Raw genomic sequence first — 23,503 nt, 5'->3', positions numbered from 1 at the left:
GAACTTAAGCTTCTTTATCAATAAAGATTGTCAGTCAATACTTAAACTATAAAAATTTAAGGAGTTTCATCTGATGACCGTTAAGAATTATCCCAACTAATAATGTATATAACATTTATTGTGAAACCACAATAAATATAAAACATGGTAGTCAATGTCATTAAAACTTAAAATGGAATGAGCATAATTTTCAAAAGTGAAATAACACTGGCACTTCTTTTTGTTTAGAACAGCGTATAGAAAGCATATGCCTCACTGAGAATATTTAGTGGAATTTCTATAACCACAAAAGCAATTAAATGCTTTTAAATTATAGAAAACACTGAAATTTTTAAAGTTGTTCACCCTTGCTAGCTTTTAAGTAAGGATCACATGTGATTTATAGTTGTAGCTTTTCTTAAACACATCCTCTTGCACTAATGACACAAATTTAGTTTTAAACGGAGGTTTGCTGGTGCTTTTTTTTTTTTTTTTTTTTTAATGAAAAGAAACAAACCAAAAAAATCACACCAAGGTTAGAAAGATGCATATCAGTATCTTTGCTCTTTTGTCTTTTATGAGCAGTTAGAGTAAACCATAATCATACATCCTAAATGAGTTTCTGAGTGTTAATATTAGTGCTGTACTCAAAGGAATGTCCATGTTCCACATGGAAAGTGTTAAATTACTGAGATTAGTGATTTGTGTGTATATCCATCTGTTGACTGACCATCTGTATGTGTGTCACTGACTGTTGTGAGGCTTCTGTGTTCCTTAGCAGTGCCTCCAGATCACCATAGGACATTTAATTATTGCATGACAAAAGATTCAATAGGTCAATCACAGCAAAGAGAAAATTCTAGTTCTGCCGCTAACACTTCCTTTAACACAACTCTGCTCAAACATGTGCCTTTCATTGCATTCTAAAGTTATCGATAATTACCAGCTATCATTGTTTGGGGTGTTTTCTCTGCTAATTTCTATTGGCATGCATTCTAGATAGTTGCCCATTGTAACTATAAATTGACTATTTAAATAAACAAAAGCATAATTCATGGAAAACTACCATTCTAAGGTATGATGCAAGATGGTAGATATTCTGCTTCCTTTTCCATATTCTGTCATAGAGATGCATCATTATAAATCAGGACTTGGTATATGCATTTGTTACATATTTTCTTAAGGTGGGAGTCAAAGTGAAGCTACATAGCTAACAAGTCTTATTCATTTAGTAAGTTGGCTGCCCTCTGCTGTTCATGTTTCTTAAACAAATTCATTTCCTCTAAGAGAAGTTTCTGTTTCCCCTTAGCAAAACAAAATACTATTCTTGAAAGCAGAAGTTATAATAATCAATTAATAATATCATTCAGTGTGTAACATTAGAAACTGAAGTTTAAAAGAGTCAGAGGTTAGTTTTCCTGTAGAAGAAATAGTATGTCTCTCTAAACAGAAGAGAAATTACTGGAAATGCTCTCTACTGTCAGTTACCCTAAAAACCAGCTCCAGCAAAACCATTTCACGAATAATTATGCATCTATATTGATCTAAATAATAATTGGAGAAAAATAGTATTTTATTGACATTAAAATCTCAATTAATACTATTGCAACTATTGAATCAAATATAAATTGAATTAAATTTTTAAATTCAACAGAAAATAGCAAATTGGTTACTAGAATATTTTGTCTCTACCAATTTCACTATTACTTCTGAGGTGTAAACCAAATATAATACTGGCGTAAATAAGGAAAAATATCTCAAGATTTCTAGGCATTTTCCCATGTCTAATAGTAGGATGTTCTCTCTGAATTTATTTATTACAAAAATAACATTATGACAATAAAGCAAAATAATATTTAAAAGAAAGAAAAAACAAACAGTCACAATACCAGAACACCATTGTAGTCGTTTGTGTATGTGTGACTTTCTTTACTGTGTTCATGCAGAGACAAGCTTTGTAATACCATTGTAACTACTGTACAGGTGCATGGTTAGATTCTGTTTTGACTGCTTGGTATCTCATTGTGAGCATTTCCCAGGGACACTACACAGTCTTTATAATTATGATCACTACATCTTTTGGATAACTTAGGCTTTTGCACTATTTTGTCATGATACCTCAAACTTTTCTATCATTGTCTGTAATTACTATTATAATCTTTTATTATAAAATATTGAAACAAAGTCACATCACTAAAAACACTGTGAGTATAATTTATTATTAAGTGTAGACTGTGTACCATTAGCAAAACTTGTAAATGCAACGAGTCAATAAAACAGTAGAACAATGTCAAAATCATGGCTTTTGTTGGAATATGGAACATTTCAAGCTCCCAACACTGCGAAAGTTACATAGCATTTTTTTCACAACCAAGATGTCGCTACTCAACTTAAGTCCCTGAGTTCCTTTAAGAATCGTAAGCAAATGATACTGAATCGTTCTGAAGCAGTGAGCACTTACTAGTCCTCCTGGAATATGTCTTGGGAGTCACAGCTCCTCTCCTAGCCAGAGTGAATGGCTTTTAGGGAACCATATAATTTTTCTTAGAATTTTTTTTCTGACTTAAGTTACTGTACTCTTCAATTGTACCACATTTAATTAGTGTCATATAGTAATTATCAAAGAAGTAATAACTTGTATATAGTACTTTAAGCTCTTAGATTTCATATAAAATCAGCAGCCTAAATCAATCTAGTCAGCCATGTATTACTTGAAAATATTAAGGATATTGCTGGGTAAGGTAAATACTCCACATCTGTTTTCTATTTCTAAAATAATTGTATGTATTTTCTCCAACTGTTTATATTAACACTCCTAGTTTTTTCATCTTAAAAACAACATTCAGAAACCTCTGAAGGGAAGCAAGTCAATTATAAAATTGGCTTTTTCTCTAAATTGGAACATCAAGGAAACCAAGGTGGGATTTTATCGCAAGCTCCCTCCCCTTCCCCGCCATCCACGGTATTGTGAAAAACCAGATCCCCTTCTCAGCTCAGAGTAGGCAGCCGGGAGGTGAATCCTGGGGATCGACTCCTGGTGGGCAGGGCTTCGCAGCGGCCAGATCGCTCCCGAGGCGTCTGGGTCCCTAGAGACACTTCGCCCTCCGGAGTCCTCTCCCCTCCCGGCCTAACGCAGGCACAGCGCGCTGCCAGGGTGTCCTCGCGGTTCCGCCCAGAGCCTCCATCTAATGAATCAGTTTCTGCACCCCTCTTTCTTGCAGCCCCCTCTCCCAACAACTCCGACACCTGTTCCAAGGGAACCTGGCTGGAAGCCTCTTTCTAGCTCCCGACTTGGAGAAGTCACTGGTAGCCCCTCCCCTCCGCCCCGGAGTGGCGCCCCCACACCAAGCTCGCGCGCCCCGGCTCTGTCTCCCACCCGGGTGAGCTCCTTCCTTCCTTACCTTTCTTAATGCCCGGCAGAGGTGCAGGTGCAGTCCTTGCTTGCTCAGAGCCTGGCGACTCCCACTCCCCCGGGTCCCGCTCGCACCCACCCAGTCCCCAGAATCTCCTTATCCACAGGCCCCTGAGAGCCCCCCAATGCCCAGTCCCCCTCCGCCCAGCTCGCCTGTCTTCCCACCCCTCCCGCACCCTTCCCCATCCCAGGCTTACCACCTGCCTGCACCCGAGTGAATTGTCTGCAGACTGCAGGCTCCCATGCTGGGACTGCTAGCCACCAGTGAGGGCAGGGACGATGAAGTGACTCGCCCAAAAGAGCTACTTGGTGACTGGGTTGAGCCTATTCCAAACATCAGGCGTGCCAGCCGGACCCAGTCTCGCTGCTGTAGAGAGTGGTCCATAGTTCATGCCTCAAGCATAAGTGGATCAACTCAAGCAAGAGTTGTCCACAATTTATGCCAATCAGAAACGATGGACACAGGAAACAGCCAGGGACCCCCTGCCATGGAGCTCGCCTTCACATCCTCATGTTACTCGTTTTACTTTTTACTTCCTCCCTTCTCTCCTGCTGAGGTCCGTGGGGTGAGAGTTGATGCATGTTTGCGTGTCAATGCGCGCGTGAGTTTTTCATGCCACACAGCGTTTCCCTCACTTTGCTCAGTGTGCCTTTTCCTTCCCTTTTCCTTCACATCTGCTCTAGACTGATCGCATAAATCCAGATGACATAGATTTAGAAAATGAGCCCTGGTATAAATTCTTTTCAGAACTGGAGTTTGGACGCCCGGTAAGTGAGGCTAGACTATTAATATAAGAAAACTAGGAGTATACTGTTTGATTTCTAAAATACCATTATCAGGAGACGTGGGTGTCACTCAGAGAACAAAGGCCGAATGCATAATGTATACACAAACTTGGTACAGCGTAGTCCAGGTTCATTTCTGTACCAAATGGTCAAATGTGCTCGGACATTTCCTATGTGGTTTGTAGGTCATTCATCAAGATTTATTTATATCTAATTCATTACAAGTTCAAAATGTTGAGGTAGTTTCTGTGCTGGAATATTCAGACAATTATTACAGCTGTATAGAAAATTTGTATTTGTTTACAGTCTATTTGGTCTAGTTCAAACAGAAGAGCACCTTGACATTGAGTCCTGTTTGCTGAGCAAACATCAGGCACCTGGAGAGTGCGGGGTTCTGTCTTCATTGTCTCCTCGAGGCCTCCTGATGTCCCTCCAAGAAGAAGAAAATGAGGACTGGAGGGGTTAAGTAATGTGCCCAAAATAGCAAATGGCAGAGTAAGAAGTTAAACGCAGAGCCTGTTAAAGAAAAATGAAAATCTCTGGGCAGTTCTCACTATAATATACTGCCAGAGTAATCCCACTATAAAATACAGTCACGTGTTGCTTAAGGATGTGGACGGGTTCTGAGGAATGTGTCATCAGGTGAACTTGCCATTGTGCAAACATCGTAGAGTACTTACACAAACCCAGATGCTAGAGCCTGCTACACGCCTAGGCTGTGTGCTATGGCCTATTGCTTCTGGGCTACAAACCTGTACAGCAGGTTACTGCACTCCATACTGTAGGCAACTGTAATGCAATGGTAGGTATTTGCATACCTAAACATATCTAAACATACAAAAGGTATGGTAAAAATACAGTCTTATAATCCCATAGGACCACCATCATATATAGGTGCATCATCGACGGAAACGTCGTTATGCAACACATGACTGTACCTAGTTTACCATTAGGGATATAAGCAAAGAAAAAAATCAGGAAGTCCCGTGGATCTTAATTTCCAGACTTGCTAGTGAAAGCCATCACAACTTCTCTAATCCCCAGACTCCCACCAGAGGAAGCCCCCGAGGTTGGGCCTTATTGCTTAGCCTGTTTGGGATAAAGGGTCAACTCGAGGCCGGGCGCGGTGGCTCACACCTGCAATCCCAGCACTTTGGGAGGCCGAGGCAGGCGGATCACGAAGTCAAGAGATCGAGACCATTCTGGCCAACATGGTGAAACCCCGTCTCTACTAAAAATACAAAAATTAGTTGGGCATGGTGGCAGACGCCTGTAGTCCCAGCTACTTGGGAGACTGAGGCAGGAGAATCGCTTGAACCTGGGAGGCGGAGATTGCAGTGAGCTGAGATCGTGCCGCTGCACTCCAGCCTGGGCGACAGAGTGAGACTCCGTCTCAAAAAAAAAAAGAAAAAAAAAAATAGTCAACTCGAGGTTCAGTTAACAACTTCCCTGATTAAGAACTGTATCCACCAACAGCAGTGCATTTGATGTGTGTCAGTTACACACGTTTTTATGCATTTTAGACTCTTAAATAACATACCAATTACACTGATAGTTTTTTTAGAAATCAGGATATAACCATTTCTATACCATATGCTGATTTATATACTTGTATATTGACCATATATGGTTTACTGATTGGTGATGGTGATCTCTTTTGTCCATTAAACTGCAAAGGAGACTTGGTTAGACTCAAGGTAGCTTATTGAACTGAGTCAAAAGTGACTGTAAATGAATATAAACCAAAGAATTTTTCCTAGGGTTGTTATCTCATAGGAGGAATGTTTTCTCTCATTTTTTCTCATTTGTATCTTAGTGTGAATGTAAACGTATTTCATTTCAAGGAAAAACATTCTCTAGCTTTATTTTATATGTATTGTTGCTGTTGGTTAGAAAGTTTATAGGGACGACCAGGCGTGGTGGCTCACACCTGTAATCCCAGCACTTTGGGAGGCTGAGGCAGACGGATCACTTGAGGTCAGGGGTTTGAGACCAGCCTGGCCAACATGGTGAAACCTCTTCTCTACTACAAATACAAAAATTAGCTGGGCATGGTGGCGTATGCCTGTAATCCCAGCTACTCAGGAGGCTGAGGTGGGAGAAGCACTTGAACCCTGGTGGCAGAGATTGCAGTGAACTGAGATGGTGCCACTACACTCCAGCCTGGGTGACAGAGTGAAACCCTGTCTCAAAAAAATAAAATAAAATAAAATAATTCAAAAAGAAAGCTTATAGGGACTATTCTGTACTGAGCCTAAGTTATCAGCATTTTCCATAATCATTTTCAGCCACACATGGAAACTCACCAGCACGCTATCCACTTGCTCCTTTAATGTTTCTTTAATTTACCTTGCATTCCTCTGTGGCCAGAGACTAGGAGTGCTAATTAAATTTGACAAAGTGAATTTATAAATATACTAATTGAACACTAGCAAATTTTCCCAGTGCTTGAGAATATTTGCAGACGTTGCACACTTCCTCCCAGCTGCCCCCATTTTGCTCCATTCATGTCATTCTGTTTGTGTAGCTGGTGCTGTCAACACTCAATTTCTAACTGTTGTCACCTTTTCCACATGTTCATTCCTTGCTGCCATTGACTCTCCTCCATTCCATCCCTACACTTCTGCTTCTGTGGTGCATCTACACCCAGCCTCCTAAAAAGCCTCTGGACTATGTTCAAGATCATTCTTCTGGTGTTTTCAATGAGGTAAAAACACGTTATTCTCTCTTTTTCAGATATCTCCCTTAGAGGCTGTGACTGTGATTCTGCACATCTGTGTTTTACAATTCTCTGTAATGTCTAAGCTATTTTTGAAAAAAAAAAAATCTATCTTTGCATCATTATGTTGCATCCAGTATCATTGCCTGGACATTAGTTATACCAGAGTTGTTGGCTATCTCTGGACTCTGGGTGAAGAATCATTCCAACCACAACTGCTAGTTATACTATTCTATGTAGTTCTGGTATTCAGCAGTGTGAAAATAAAAAATCAAAAGTATTAGTCAGTGCATATATTAACCACCTCTTTTTATTAGACAGAGTAAAATACTACTAGAAGGCTTCTTAGAACCATTCTATTATAATGCTTGGAGTGTGGATAATCAGATGCCTATGTCCCACATATTTCTAAAATTTATTTTTGTTCTTTCATTTTCCTAAATACAACATACAGATTGTATTATCAGTCAAGAAAAGGGCTGGCAAATACCTGGAAATTGTGTATCACAACTTCCCAGTTTCATACCCATGACAGACATGACTACTCCTTTTCAACACTGTAATCCAGGCAGCCACTATAACAAATTATCACTGGCATATAAAATGAAATGCATTTGCAATCTCTACTTAAGAGCCAACAATAATCAACTAGGTGAAAAATTTATGGCAGCCAATGTATATTTTTATTTGAATCAGAGTTTTATTTGAAAGAGAGAATGATACAGGCAGAAATGATTCAGAGTCAAAAGCTTGTTACCCTGCTCTCTGCAAAGAAAAGCAGAAAATTACTTTAGAAAGTAGATAAACGACTCATTAGAAGACACAAGCAGAAATGGCACTGTTTTGCTAGCCATCAGCTATATAAAAGCCTCCTTGCAAGGAACTCTTAGAAGGAACTAGCATGGGAACGAAGTAAATAAACTGTTTTTTGCACAGTAGTTGCTTTGTGGTCTTAAGTGAATACTATAACACAATAAATATCTTATTTTCATTAAAAGTCTTAAATATGTGCAACTGGGAAACACAACTAGTAGAACATTTATGTTGTAGGGGGTACTACTGACACATAGTGGTGACCACTGGAATTGCAGGTATAGAGTCTCAAGGAAATATGCAAATTTCTAGCGTCTCAACTTGCAATTTCAAATTATTTACCCTGTGGTAAACATCACAGTGTGTGTTAACACTGAGAAGTGATCAAAATATTTCTATATTAAATAAAAGGTAAAATAGAGTAATCAGGAACATTCTGGGTTATTGAATTCAGTTATTTCTAAAGGCTTACATTTTATAGCCAGGCAGGCAGGCATGTAATCTGAAGAAAGTCAAATAAAACAAGGGGTTATATTCTGTATGTTATGTTACCTTAATATCTGCAGAAAGAGTCTCATTTCAACATATGAACAACCCAAGAATTTATTTTGAAATTCAATGTGGTCAGATATTTTTCTCAGATATTTCTAGGGTGTTTTTAAGGTAGTTGGTTCATAGATAACTGAAATGGAATTTAGAGTGCATCATGTCCAACTCACTCATTTTTCAGTTAAAAAAAAAAAGTAGAGTGCAATAATTTTAAGAAATAAGTCCAAAATCACATGGTAAGATAGTGGTGGAAAAAAATATATATATCTCTTAACCTTCATTTCAGTGCTATTTCCTTTATATCACACTTTTCAGCACTTCCAAGATATATATTTAGAGGATAAATCTTTTAAAAACAAATTACTTACTTAATATTATTTCTTGTTAACTATTGAATTCCTGTGAAAAGAGTTCTGATAATTAATATTAGACAATAATACTTGGGCATAAAAATAGTAGAAACTTAATTCTATGCATTATATCATGTGATGGCAGTGGCAAAAAAAAAAAAAAACACATAAAAAGCACTTTGCCAGTGGTTGATCTATTTGCCAGTTACCTCTGGGATTGAGAGGGGGTGCTGCATGATTCTAATAGCGTATGTTAACTATGTTATTAATTTCACATTATAGTTTTTCAGAATGTAAAAAAATATATTCTCTTAAGGTTCTGGATTTTGTCTTTAATAACCTTTTGTTATTAAACATTTCTGGTAAAAAAGTGTAATTGATTAGACATTACCTTAGCTACCACTTATCAACTGCCTGGTATATACCATGAATAACATAGTTTTTAATCCATAACTGGAAAACTGGCATTAATGAAGAACAGTTACGGATATTTAAGCAAAATTTAATCTCATAGTTACTTAACAGAAAGAGTAATTCAGTATCCGTACTTCACTAAATTGACCTTCTAAGTGTGTTAAAATAATGGTAATATGTAAATAGTAGATCATAATTGGTAAAATTTGTAACCTCTTTTCTGGAGATAGTTTTCATTTTGGGATGAGTGCCCTTCTTACAATTATTGTACAAGTTTTTCTCTCAGTCATCAGTCTAGATTTTTTACTCTTATCTTATAATTTAATACTGAACTTTCTCTGAGAGTACATGAAACCACAAAACTGGTTTTAGTTTATTTTGAATGTAGAAACCAGTACAAGGAGAAATAGTAGTTTCTTAGCCTAACCCTAAAACACAATCAGTTCTTACACTATGTTTTATTTCACATTACAATATTGTTTAGGCTCATTATAAGTTGACAATTCAAATTTTCTGATCACTGTAGGGTTGTTCTAAAAGTGTTGTGAACCTGACACTTTTTGGTGATCAGCTGTGTTTGAGGGTGTCCCGTGAAAGCCGTGATCTGCACAGATGCCAATGCTCTCAGGCTCTTCAGTGTTGCTCTTCTGCAAACAAGTAGAATTAATATTTCTTAATTGTAATATAACTATCTGATTTTAGTTTTTTACTTGTTTGCTTTCTTTCATATTTAGTATCTATTTTTCTACCTTCCCAGTGTCTGATTCAGAGCTCAGCAAATTAAAATAACCACGTAAACATATCAGACTAGCAAACCAAACTTTTCTCCTGATTTTATATTCGTTGAGAACCTAGGAATCTAAATATTTTCTAGGAACTAAAAATATTAGAATCCACTTTTTCTGTCTAAAAGGAGAATGGGAATATTCTCATGCAGAGATGCTTTTGTTTCTAGACAAGATTCCATTTTAATTTAGTAAGATAGAATTAAATTAAAATATTAGTTAATAGAAGCATAAGTTATGCAAAAGGGACCTTGTAAGACTGATGTACATACAGAATTGCAAAGTTGTATACTAATGTTTTAATTGATTAATTGGTGCTAATTTACCAATTAATAGAAAACTGAGTTATAGAAATATTTTGTAAAGTGAGATTTGATTTCCACTAAGTAGATGTTTAATACTCTGACAAAATGTTTCTAGATGATAGCAACTTAAGACAACATTTGTCAAACCTTGCCTTTCTGGCTGACATTTTCAAACTGGCTTTCATACAGACAAATGTTTTTAAACTAGAATTCCAGTTCTTCATCAAACCAAATTTTATCTGTGATGAATTGATCATCAAATATGACCAAAGGCAAACTATCTATACTTGGTATACATCTCCCTATACTTTCTTTATACTTTTGTTTTGTTTTGTTTTTGTTTTTTTGTTGTTGTTGTTTTTTGTTTTTGTTTTTGTTTTTTTGAGACGGGGTTTCACTCTCATTGCCCAGGCTGGAGTGCAGTGGTGCCATCTCAACTCACTGCAACCTCTGCCTCCCAGATTCAAGCAATTCTTCTGCCTCAGCCTCCTGAGGAGCTGGGATTACAGAAATGTGTCACCACACCTGGCTCATTTTTCATATTTAGTAGAGACAGGGTTTCACCATGTTGGTCAGGCTGGTCTTGAACTCCTGACCACAGGTGATCCACCCGCATTGGCCTCCCAAAGTGCTGGGATTACAGGCATGAGCCACCACGCCCAGCCATCTCCCTATGCTTTCTGGACATCATACCACAGTGTCACCTCAAACACTTGATAGCTCAGTGTCCTCTCTTGCCTTTTAGATATTTTAGCAATTATCCCAGTAGATGCCATGGAAAATAAAAAATTAATATTATCATTTTTGCTTACTATCTATTTCAGTGTATTATTCAGAATGAAGGAAAAATTTTAAAGCATACTTTTAAAAAGTGATATTTTGATTCATTAGCTCATTTATTTTAAATTAACCCTGAACTCACCTAATTGTAAAAGTATAACTATTTACCTGATTGAAGTACCAGGTACTTTAGTTTCTTCAAGTCAAACTCTGTGGGTTTTATTTAAATGTCATGTCTATGTTGACAGATGAATGGTGTCATAAGTTCTGTTTATGTGTTACGTTCTGAAGACAATACTTGGTAACAACAATAACAAAAACTTTAAAATGATGTTTTATAAGGATTGAATGATGACTGCAAATTTTTTAAAACATCAAATCATTCCTTTCTGTAGGAAATTTCTATTTACAGTCAACAGGTAAGATTCTGAAGTTGAGGTTGTAGGATAACTTTAGCTCTTATTTCAGTGTTCCTGAGAAAATATTATTAATTTCCCCCCCCATGCAATGCTTGGGTTTTGAATAATTTGAGCTACACAGAGAACTGCAATGCATTATATCAGAAGGGAAAGCAGATAGGTCCCAAGTAGAAATCAGGTCGCATGATATCTCTTTGGGAAGACATTTTTATAGTCATAATGAATGGTACTTTCAACCTCAATTTTTATAATATTCTTTTTAGGATACCTAATTTAATGTTGACAAGTGAACAAAATTTTGCCACGGTAAAATTTTTCATGGTAATATTATCCTATCTTAACAGGCCTCCTTGTATCAGTCCTCTATAGACAGAAGCCTGGAAAGACCCATGAGGTAAGAATCATATTATGTCGTAGCAGAATATTCTATACCAGTGGTTTCTTTTTCAACAATAAAATTATTCAGTGAAGTAGTAATGAGTATCATGTATCACTCATTTTTATTTGAAGGACCATGCCTCATGAAGTTGTTTTATTTTGTTTTGGCATCATTTTATACGATCATTTCAAGAATTTCTAAAAAATTAGTGAACTAATTATAAATTCCTTCACAGACTGAGAAATCCTTCTCTTCCCTTACTCCCCTATACCTAGTTTTCTTTTCTTTAGATGGGAATTATAAGTAACTAATTTTCAATGTTGTTAAATGGCCCTTATAATAATATATTTGAAAAAAATTATAAATTAAAAAGTGTTATACACATATTTGTTAATTATACTCTAACGACACAAATCAGAAATGCTTTTATTAATACTACCAATAGATGAGGCATAAGTACAAAACATATTCAACCCTAAGACGACACTATGGTTAAATACTATTGTCCCCACTTTATCTCTGAGGAAAGTGACACCTAGGCTTAGTGACTTACCAAGTTTACACAGTTGGCAAAGAGAGAGAAAAAAAAGAAATTGAGGCAAGATAGCTTGTCACCACTAGGCCTAACTTCCCTCAGAGTTTGCCTGAAGTAAATTCTGTTAGCTTTATATACCACACTTTCTTTAAAATATTACAAAATTCATGGCCAGGCACGGTGGCTCATGCCTGTAATCCCAGCACTTGGGAGGCTGAGGCGGACAGATCACGAGGTCAAGAGATTGAGACCATCCTGGCCAACATGGTGAAACCCCACCACTACTAAAACTACAAAAATTAGCTAGACATGGTGGCATGTGCCTCTAGTCCCAGCTATTCAGGAGGCTGAGGCAGAAGAATCGCTTGAGCCTGAGAGGCGGAGGTTGCAGTGAGTCGAGATGGCACCACTGCACTCCGGCCTGGCAACACAGTGAGACTCAGTCTAAAAAAAAAAAAAAAAAATCACAAAATTCAGACATATTCAGACATAGTTCAATAGTAATATTGAATAATACAAACTCCCAGCCATGTTGTAACATCAACAACAAATATTTATGTAGTAGCATTAATTTACCCTTCTATGTAGATTTCTTTGTGAATTGAGTCAATCGTAAATTAGGTTTCTGAGTGCCATCCAACTACAATAACATCCCTGAGAAAGGAACTCTGGAACCCCACCTAAAATATTTGAATTTTAGAGTTTTAATCTAATCTAAAGATTGCCGTAAAGACACACAGACCCTCACATGACAGGACAGTCACAGCAAAAACAGGTCTAGGAGATGCATCATCCTCTTCAGAAGAGGATGAACCAGTTCTGAGGTCTGCCTCTCCGCGTGCTTCCATACATCCCAGGCACATGTATTCACTTTACCATTTGTAAAACTGAGATAACAGCGTATACCTCATCGGTTTGCTGTGTGGGCTAAATAAGACAAAAACATAAAGAAAGCACACAGCATTCTGCTGGGCTCCATAGGAGCTGGGGTTGCTGCTGTTGCTGTTATCACTGTTGTCTACACAACTCTTGTCTAAGAATCCAGTCATTTCATGCACAGTATGCTGTGCTATGTGTGGCTTCATTCATTAACGTTTGTCTTAAATGATACTCAAACAGTACAGTATCATTCTGTCATCACAGAAACTCCCTGCTGTTCTAGACAATTGACAGTATTTTATGCAACTGAGGGGAAGGAATCTTTAATAGTTAATTTGCTGACCAGATTACTGATACTGATTGATTGACTGACTAATGAGACAGGGTCTTGCTCTGTTGCCCAAGCTGGAGTGCAGTGGTGCAATCATGGCTCACTGCAGCCTCAAACTCCTGGGCTCAAGCTATCCTCCCACCTCAGCCTCCTGAATACCTGGGACTATAGGCACATGGCACAACTGGCTAACTTTTTTGTTTTCTGTAGAGACAGGGTCTCACTAGGTTGTCCAGGCTGGTCTCAAACTCCTGACCTTGAGCCATCCCCCAGCCTTGGTCTCCCAAAGTACTTGATTACAGACGTGAGCCTTCATACTCAGCCTTCATTCATTATTTAGATAGAAAATGTTGGAATTCCAATATAACGTCTTCTAAAGCTAAGATGATAGAGATGATAGGACAAGCTGCAGGCAACCCTTGAGGTGAGAGAAATTTTCCACTCTTGATGTCTTTTTTTTTTTTTTTTTTCAGTTCTTTCCTGTATTTGGTATACCCCTCTGGATATATTCACGTTGTTAGAATTCCACTTTATAGAGAAAAGATACAAGATACAAATTATAGCACTGAATTCTCAATCACAACATATTACACTATAGGAGAATTTTGACGTTCAAAGATGTTTAAAAACTTATGTTCACACAAAAACCAGCAGGTGGTTTTCTTAGGAGCATTATTTATAATTGCTAGAAGTTGGAAGCAACCAAGATGTCCTTCAATAGGTGAATGGATAAATAAACTGTGGCGCATCTATGTAATAGAATGTGACTCAGCAATGTAAAGAAATTAGCTCTCAAGTGACAAAAAACACATGGAGGAAACTTAAAAGTGTATTACTGAGTGCAGGAAGCCAATCTGAGAGGCCACATTCTGCGTGATATCAACTGGGCATGGTGAAAAGGCAAAACTGTGGAGGCCGTGGAAAGATCAATGGGTGCCAGGATGAGCGGGAGGAAGGGAGGGATGAAAAGTTGGAGAACAGAAGCTTTTTATGGCAGGAAAACTGTTTTATATGATTGACACATTAATGATGGACACACATCATTATACATTTCTCAAAACCCATAAAATGTTTAAGACAAAACATGAACTCAAATGTAAACTATGGACTTGGGGTGACGATGCATCAAGATAGATTCATCAATTGTAACAGTGTACCCACCAAAAGAATACATAAATGATAAGGGAAACTGTGCAAGAGGAAAGGGACTATAAGGAAACTCTCTACACTTTCCAGTCATCATTTCTGTAAGCCTAAAACTGCTCTAAAAAAATTAAGTTGGCCGGGCACAGTGGTTCACGTCTGTAATCCCAACACTTCAGGAGACTGAGGCTTGAGGATCACTCGAGCTCAGGGGTTTGAGACCAGCCTAGGCAACATAGTGAGACTCTGTCTCTATATAAATAAAAAATTTTAAAAAATTAGCCAGGTGAGGTGGCACCCACCTGTGGTCCCAGCTACTCAGGAGGTTGAGGTGGGAGTATCCCTTGAGCCCAGGAGTTTGGGGCTGCAGTGAGCCGTGATTGCACCACTGCGCTTCCAGCCTGGGTGACGGAGCCAGAAGCCATCTCAAAATAAATAAATAATAAAGTCTATTTATTTTTTAAAAGGTCCTTCTAGAGAAATCACGTTGAACATCAAGGGGTGAGTTCCTAGCAATGCAGTTTTGGGGATGGAGGTTTAGGAGTTACGCCATTGTCACTAGCACGTTCCACCGGTTTTTCTGGTGAACACCTGAACCTCCTCCAGTGCCAATCAAACAGATCTGATTCCTTCTTTCAGCTCTGCAAGCATGGCCAGTGACTTCAGGAAGCGGAGGAAGAGCGAGCCTGCAGTGGGTCCACCACGGGGCTTGGGAGATCAAAGTGTGAGCAGGACTAGCCCAGGCCGAGTGGATCTCCCAGGATCAAGCACCACCCTTACAAAGTCTTTCACTAGCTCTTCTCCTTCTTCCCCATCGAGAGCAAAAGGTGAGCATAGTAAATGAAAACACAACAATTTACTAGTTTACGTTTTAGCCTAGAGCACTGTGTGAAAGCTGGCCCAGTGATAGTGGCATGTTTCAGCTCCCACCTACAGTGTCTGGAATAAAATATAGTTTTAGAACAATAGCTTTCTTCCCACCCAGACTGACTCAAGCTGGCGAGCCACTTAGGTTGCTTAAAGAACTCGGACTAGCATCTGCTAATGCTTTTTTTCCCCAAATAGATCCCTTTCTAAACAAATTCAAAGTATCAAATAATGTCTCATCAGGCTACTAAAAGATGTCATTTGTAAACATTGACATGTAGTCAAAATTTTCTAATGTTTCTACAACTAGCAAATTAGTGAAATTTATAGGATAGAAATTACAAGCAGCAACAGAGGAAATTGTTGCCTAAAATATACATTGGTTTGGAGGGTTTCAAAAAATTATTCAATTCTAGATTTTAAAAAAATCTGACCTATTAATTTCTTTAGCCATTTGCTGTATATTTTGGGCCACCTTCATATGAACAGTGGAGCATCCACCTCCTGCCATGTAACATAGTGGTCAATTCACAGCAGTTCACAGTCAGGACTAATTGGTCCCAAACCATAATTATATCACTGAGGAATCACCAAGCCTTTTTTTCTGGATGGCCTGTCTCCTCTCTGCAAGTGTAGGGAGCTCACTGTTGAAAGGAGTAAGTCACTCCTTCTGGTTTCTAGAAGACCATTTAGTGGTATTCCTTGAGGACAGGAATATTTCTGAGATGGAGAGTGAGGATTGAACCAGCCCCTACAGGGAGCTAGGGCTCTACCAAATACAGGACCCCACAATCTCTTCTAATATCTTGGGATTGAAAGAGAAGAGAAAGAGATTTTGAAATGTGTGAAGAAATTGAGCTCTAATGTAAGTTTCTATAAAACCAGACCAATTCAGCTACACCTATCAACTATACCCACTAAAACCATTGCCACATGGTAGTTAAAAGTGGTAGCTGATTTGTGTGCAAAAGACATTCTGGTTGTGATGATTGGACTCTGAGTAGGTGGAGGCCTAGCCCTTTTAAGGCCTTGTAAAGCTGCGATATCAGCTGATGGTTCAGGGCGTGTGAGCCCCATCCATCACACCTTTCCTCTGAGGAGCAGAGATGCCTTATCAGATTCAACTCACTTATTCAAATGAATATCTTAAGGTAACAAGTAGGTCATGAAATGCCATTGACTTATTATTCTTGGATACTATCCAAAAGTTAAAAGGGTTCCGATAAATGTAGATATTTGTTTTATCACAGGGAGTGTTAAATCAACTTCCTTTCCCAGACAGTACATATCTACCTAATGTGCTTATCTACTTTTAAAGAATTTAGAGAACATTGTAAAGTATGAGTATTGAATAGAGATATTTTCCTCCATTAGATTTTATTTCTAAGAAGAAAATGTCCTGTTAGATATAATTTGGCTTCTCATTTATTAGTTAACTCAGCAAAGCAAAAGAACATTTCCATAGCTGTTCAAAATTGAGGCCAAGTGTAGATCTCTATTATCAAATTGCAAATGATTTTTTAAAAAGCTCTTCCCAGAAAAAAAGCATGATGTATGCACCTCTGATGAAAGTTTTGCATTATATTCAGTTTTCCTATGAGAACTATGTACCTAATAAGAGGTTAAAGGTAGAGCAATTTAAGAGGTAAATTAGTTTGTTTAAAGAGCTTTAGCTATTTTTTTCTTGGAAAAATGTTAGCAGCAATAGTTCACGGCATTCTGATTTTGCAATTTTGGAGAATACTTTGCCTTATAGCTTTTAAAATCCAAAGCCCACAAAAAAATATTTGATATAGTCATGAGGGTATTAATTAGATGTAAATGTATAAACCCTTCTTTACCTATGTATCATTACAAATCAAATGAGGCTCAAATTCCGGCCCTATTAAATTGATTAAGGGTATAACACTTTTGACACTAATTGTTAAACCTTTACTACCAGATCATGCCATCAGCTGAAGCGGCACTATTGTGTTTTGGCAAACAACATTGTCAGAAAGGTGTATGAATTATGCAGTAGAAGTAGGCGTATTTGCTTACATCAGTTACTACTTATACATAGTTTTGTCAACTCTCTCTGCAAAGCTACGTTCACTGAAAAAGTATTAGCTCGCTTTAGAATTAGACCTTCTTCTCTAGAGTTGAAGCTCCATGTGTTAACAATCAGCATCTAGATTAAAACACACTAACTGCTTTCTCCTTGCTATGCTGTCTGATGCTTACTGACATGCTCTCCTCTCTTTGAACCTTTTAACTTCTCCAAATGTCTCTCTTCTACCACGCTGCTCTGGATTAAAAGGTGGGGATGATAGCAAAATGTGTCCATCCCTTTGCAGTTACTCAGGGCTCAACGGCAACCCCTCCAGTGAGTTAGATTACTGTAGCACTTATAGACAGCACTTGGATGTCCCTCGGGACTCACCAAGAGCCATTAGTTTCAAGAACGGCTGGCAAATGGCCCGGCAAAACGCAGAAATCTGGAGCAGCACAGAAGAAACCGTTTCTCCCAAAATCAAATCCCGGAGCTGTGACGATCTCCTAAATGATGACTGCGATAGCTTCCCGGACCCGAAAATCAAGTCGGAAAGTATGGGCTCCCTGTTATGTGAAGAGGACTCCAAAGAGAGCTGCCCCATAGCGTGGGGGTCCCCCTACATCCAGGAGGTTCGCAGTAATGGCAGATCAAGGATCAGACACAGGGCGGCCCACAACGCCCCGGGGTTCCTAAAGATGTACAAGAAAATGCACCGCATTAACCGCAAGGATCTGATGAATTCCGAGGTGATCTGCTCCGTGAAGTCTAGGGTCCTGCAGTACGAGAGCGAGCAGCAGCACAAGGGCCTGCTGCACGCCTGGAGCCAGTCCTCCACGGAGGAGGTGCCCCGGGACATGGTGCCCACACGCATTTCCGAATTCGAGAAGCTGATCCAGAAGTCCAAATCCATGCCCAATTTAGGGGATGACATGCTGTCTCCCGTGACCCTAGAACCACCACAAAATGGCTTATGTCCCAAGAGGCGATTTTCCATTGAGTATTTGCTGGAGGAAGAAAATCAAAGCGGACGCCCCTCTCAGGGCCAACGAGGCTGCAAGTCTAACGCCCTGGTGCCCATTCACATTGAAGTCACCAGCGATGAGCAGCCCAGAGCCCACGTGGAGTTTTCCGACAGCGACCAGGACGGGGTCGTGTCTGACCACAGTGACTACATTCACGTAGAGGGGTCATCCTTCTGCAGTGAAAGTGACTTTGATCACTTTTCCTTCACGTCCTCTGAAAGCTTTTATGGATCCAGCCACCACCACCACCACCATCACCACCACCACCACCACCGCCACCTCATCAGCTCCTGCAAAGGCAGATGCCCGGCCTCCTACACTCGATTTACCACAATGTTAAAACACGAAAGAGCCAGACACGAAAACATCGAGGAGCCCAGAAGGCAAGAAATGGACCCTGGCCTTTCTAAACTTGCTTTTCTAGTCAGTCCTGTGCCTTTCCGGAGGAAAAAAAATTCAGCTCCTAAGAAACAGACTGAAAAGTCAAAATGTAAAGCATCTGTGTTTGAGGCTCTGGACTCTGCCCTTAAAGACATTTGTGACCAAATTAAAGCTGAAAAGAAAAGGGGGAGCTTGCCGGACAACAGCATCTTGCACCGCCTCATCAGTGAGCTGCTGCCAGATGTTCCCGAGAGGAACTCATCCCTGAGAGTGCTGAGGAGGAGCCCCCTGCACCAGCCTCTCCACCCACTGCCTCAAGATGGTGCTATTCATTGTCCACCCTACCAGAATGACTGCGGGAGAATGCCCCACAGTGCCTCTTTCCAAGACGTGGACACAGCCAACAACAACTACCACCACCAAGACCGTGGCAGTGCACTCCAAGGTGGATGAGCTTTTCTTTCTTTTTCCTTGTGGTTCAGAGACCCACCCTCCAGCTCTTTCATGTTCCATTCCAACATCTCATCACTCCCGAGCTGGGAGACCATTTGGCATCGTTATGTGTTGTGAAGCAAAAACTTGTGCAAATATGTCTTACTGAATATTTCTCATTTGCCCATGTGATATTTGGACTTGATGTGTGGCTTAAAGTGATCATCAATTCACAAAAATTTGCTCTTACAAAAACGAGAGGGAAGGCCATTTCGTAGCTCAGCATTAGGGTTGAAACAGCCATTACTCACATTGAGACAATAAATGACATTGTGACATGAATCAAAACCTATAGTTCCACAAATAGGCTTTTAAAAATGTTTATATTAACTTTAAAACTTTATATTCATTCAGTTAATAAATAATTTGCTCACATTCTATATAGAAGATACTATATCAAAACATTCAAGAAGCAAAACTGAAATATGTGATTAGTAATTGATGGACACAAAGAAATTAGGGCTTGTTTAATAGCTTTCTCCATTTCAAGGACACAATTGTGATAAAATTTTTGTGAATGTATCTTTAAGCTGTATATATAAAAGTCCCATTTCCACCATTTAGTGTATTCATTTTCTCTTTTCCATTACTTAATTCATTCACTTTCTCTTTCTGCTAAAACAGTCCTGTATTGAAATTTGAATTACACTATTCAGGCTAAAAGTGACTCTAAACTCTATTTTCATAGATAACTTTGAGGTGGCAACACAAGAATAAATAGCAATTGAAAGGCAGAGGACTATTTTTGAGATTTATATAACTTACAGCCCAGGGTGTTTTAATATTCGTGACCAATTCTTTTCATTAATTCTTAGAGTGCATCTGTTTACTACGTAAATTTTAAGAGGCTGGAATGAACATTCCGGGCTGAAAGTTGGTCAACAGAGAAACTTCTATGCACCAGACACTACAGAGTGCTTTACATACATTATCTAATTAAAACTGGCATAGGCCTATGAAATGGGTGTTATTTTAAGAGCCATTTTCAATTTTGGAAGTTGGGCCCAGAGAGGAAAGGAAATTTGTCCAAGGTCACGCAGAGAGTAGATAACAGAAAAGGGATTCAATTCAAACCCCTAATAATTCAGAATTTATAGTATAAAATATAATCTCAGACCAAAAAAAGGACAAAATTCATGGTTCGTGTTAGTGTCAAATATGGCTCGATTGTTAATTAACTTGCACAAATCTGCTTAGTATTTATGTTTGCTTTCACTTATGCTATACTATACACTTATGTTTACCTTTGCCTACCCTTAGACTGAAGCAACATGCTTCAAAATAATAAATTAGAATTTAAAAAATCAATTTCTACAATTGAAAATTTTCACTAATTGAAATGTGTCAGAATCCAATTTTTTAATAAATTAGCTACCTTCTCCAGGTTTTTAATATTCTAATATAACCATCTCTCAATTTTATGTGCAGATAAGAGTACATTTTTGAAACATAACTTGAAAGGGCTTTGAAATGCATTTAAAAGTATTTTGTTTTTTAATAAAATATTTACTTTCCAATTGTGTTTCACCCAAGTGAAAAATAGTTTGTATTCCATGGGTTAGAAAAAGTAATTTAAAATTTATGATCATTATGAGGCCCTATGATCATAAAAGTGTATTAACTTAGAATTTACATCATCAAAGTAGTCAAAACCCTAAAACAATGCTTTCTTATTATGAATCAGCACTTTAAATTCCTTCATAGATGGATAAAATAAGTTTTATTTTTAATGCTTCTTGTTAGTCTGGATAACTAGATTTATTAAAGGGATAAAAGAAAGAATTGACAAATATTGACCCAGTTGTACTGATAAAATTCTATAACATAGACTACTGGAATACGTTTAATGTCTAGTTACATCTCCATATGTAAGTCACGTAAGTGCAAAAGGTATAAGATACTATTAAGAACTACATGCAATGAAAATTTTGTAATGTGATTATTTATGCTTTGCTTTAAGATGAACAAAAATAATTCAATATTTCATAAGCAACTTCGCAACTGACATGATGCTTTCTGTTTATCCCTTTTTTGCTTGGAGGAAGAAGAAACAATATCTCTTTGTTTCTTTGCTTTCTGATAAGGTGTTTATCATCTGGGCACAAAGGAAGGTCGTAGATAAACAGTATGGCATCTTGAGATTCAATAAGTATTTAAAAACAGAGAAAGAGCGAAGAGGGGAGAGTAAGGCAGAAGGAGAATGTTCATCACCACCCTCCTGTCATCCTCATACTTTCTTTGGTTTTATCTCTTTCTTTTTCATTACTACAGTCTTAAATTACTCCACAAAATGTTTCTTTTTCTACAAATTGTTGCTATTTTCAAATTCTCCATCCTCTATAAATCTTATAATAGTAATTATAAATTAGAAGCAAAGGCACAGAAACAGAATTTTTTTTCATAGAAAAAAATTTATATGAAAAATCCCTCTAACTATAAATTGTCTTACTGGGTGTGGCAATATAATTAATCAGCAATGTAGCAATGATATTTATATAGACAATTATAATAATTCTGCAACCTCAGATATTTTTCCTTTTGAAATGCTCTTGTTTTGTGTCTTATTTCACAATTTTATAATGACCTATTAGTTTTATACCCATGTGTTCGATAACGGTGTCTCTCCGTAATTAAGTGGATACTCACCATGACCGGCCCTGTTCTTTCCAATAGACCGTGAGTCCCCTAGAAGTTACTCATCCACTTTGACTGACATGGGGAGAAGTGCACCAAGGGAAAGAAGAGGAACTCCAGAAAAAGAGGTAGTTAATTTAATAGCACTGGAGTCTTTTACAGCAACATACTTGATAAAGCACTTACCAGCCAAAAATTATCCCAAACCAGTAAAGAACTCAGACAGAAAATGTGAAAATACTGAGAAACTAGAAACAATTTTCCTTGGGGCCTGAGCATAGCAACTCTGACTCTAGAAGCAGTCCACACCCTGACCCTAGCTGTGGGTCTTCCCTAGTGGTGGTCCAGTTTTGGCCATGAGGCCTCTCCGAGTCTTGACCTGATGCCCATGAACCTAACCATTATGACCTAAAAGTGTCCTGAATTAGGGCACCTCATGGAGGGAATAGGTTTCCTCTGTACAATTTCTTGGCCCGCTGGTCTAGGAGAAAGCCTGATGTCAACTGTGTTATAAATCAATACAGAGCCTACATAAATAATTTTTGCTGGCTTCCTTTTATTGGAGAGGATCCCTAAAAAGAGCTTTTAACCAGCCCAGTTCTCGGGATACTGCCCCTGGGAACCACCCACCAACTGAACTCTGTCCAGGGCCCTGAGCCGGGGCTAGAGCTCTTGCTCAAATTGCCTTGGAGCCTTGAGGGCTGGATGGAAACTAAAAACTGGACTTGGACTGGCAGCCACTCCAGAGGATCTTACAGGCGTCTGATGTAGTCCAGAGCCTGTGGGATCCCCAAAGAAGTTAGAAATGGTCCAGGATTCCTAAAGTTCACCAGAGTCGTGGGGAAAAAGAATGGAGTGAAGGGATTGTTGGTCGGTGGGGAAGGAAGAGCTGGCCTAGCTAGCTATAGGGTACAGGGTACCTCAGGGAGATTTGTGGCCCCCAGAGTTTGAGGATGGGTATGTGTCACATCACATCACAACTAAAAGACGAGTGGCTGGTGGACAGAGTGTTGAAGGATTCCTGAACCCTCCAGGGAATGCAAGATGATTACACCTATACTTTTGCCCACTAACCAGCCTCCCAGTGGTAATTGAGCTAATATTTTTTGCTAATATGTTAATAAGTGTCTAATGAAAGGAATGATTACTTCTTTTATGACATCTGGTCCTTTTATTATGATTCAGAAGGAGCTATGTCAATCTCCATAGAACACAGAGCCATTGACCCTCCACATTTATCCTAGGAAAAGCCTTTGTAACAGCCAAAATGATGCCTAGGATGCAATCCTCTGCAGGCATTTTATTCTCTCATTATAACATTAATCTACCTTAGTTCCTAAGATAAAATATGATGGTGAATAAGCCTTCTATTATATTCCTATTATAGCTGAAATATCTAAATGAAGGATGAATGGACTTATGTATAAATTGCATACAGGATTGACATTACATATGTTTGATCATTCCATGAGGTTTCCTTTTTCTTTAAGGCAC

General features: G+C 38.5%; 1 protein-coding gene and 1 long non-coding RNA gene across 40 annotated transcripts in view; one reads left to right on the top strand and one right to left on the bottom strand.

The window, feature by feature from the left end:
- The window catches only part of SORBS2 (sorbin and SH3 domain containing 2), a 370,833-nt gene that overhangs the window by 313,473 nt on the left and 33,857 nt on the right, over positions 1 to 23,503 (top strand). For 19 of the 39 annotated variants that reach the window (XM_063723752.1, XM_063723753.1, XM_054554820.2 and 16 more), the window contains 7 exons: positions 3,201 to 3,359; positions 4,076 to 4,159; positions 6,828 to 6,884; positions 11,656 to 11,705; positions 15,218 to 15,405; positions 17,745 to 19,328; positions 22,049 to 22,137. In XM_063723752.1, coding sequence (XP_063579822.1) covers positions 3,201 to 3,359; positions 4,076 to 4,159; positions 6,828 to 6,884; positions 11,656 to 11,705; positions 15,218 to 15,405; positions 17,745 to 19,328; positions 22,049 to 22,137 — 2,211 coding nt within the window. The remainder of the gene's footprint in view (positions 1 to 3,200; positions 3,360 to 4,075; positions 4,160 to 6,827; positions 6,885 to 11,655; positions 11,706 to 15,217; positions 15,406 to 17,744; positions 19,329 to 22,048; positions 22,138 to 23,503) is intronic. The other 20 variants (XM_054554827.2, XM_054554826.2, XM_054554836.2 and 17 more) reach the window with 7 other exon arrangements.
- On the bottom strand, positions 9,595 to 22,155 carry LOC134761323 (uncharacterized). Its single transcript, XR_010139837.1, has 2 exons — positions 22,022 to 22,155; positions 9,595 to 9,669 (listed from the first exon to the last, which is right to left on the bottom strand). It is a non-coding gene; the product is annotated as an uncharacterized LOC134761323 (long non-coding RNA).

Source organism: Pongo abelii, chromosome 3 (genome assembly GCF_028885655.2).
Source record: "Pongo abelii isolate AG06213 chromosome 3, NHGRI_mPonAbe1-v2.0_pri, whole genome shotgun sequence".
Taxonomy (NCBI): domain Eukaryota; kingdom Metazoa; phylum Chordata; class Mammalia; order Primates; family Hominidae; genus Pongo; species Pongo abelii.
The sequence above is the reverse complement of the archived record's forward strand: the minus strand, read 5'-3'. Positions and strand labels throughout refer to the sequence as shown.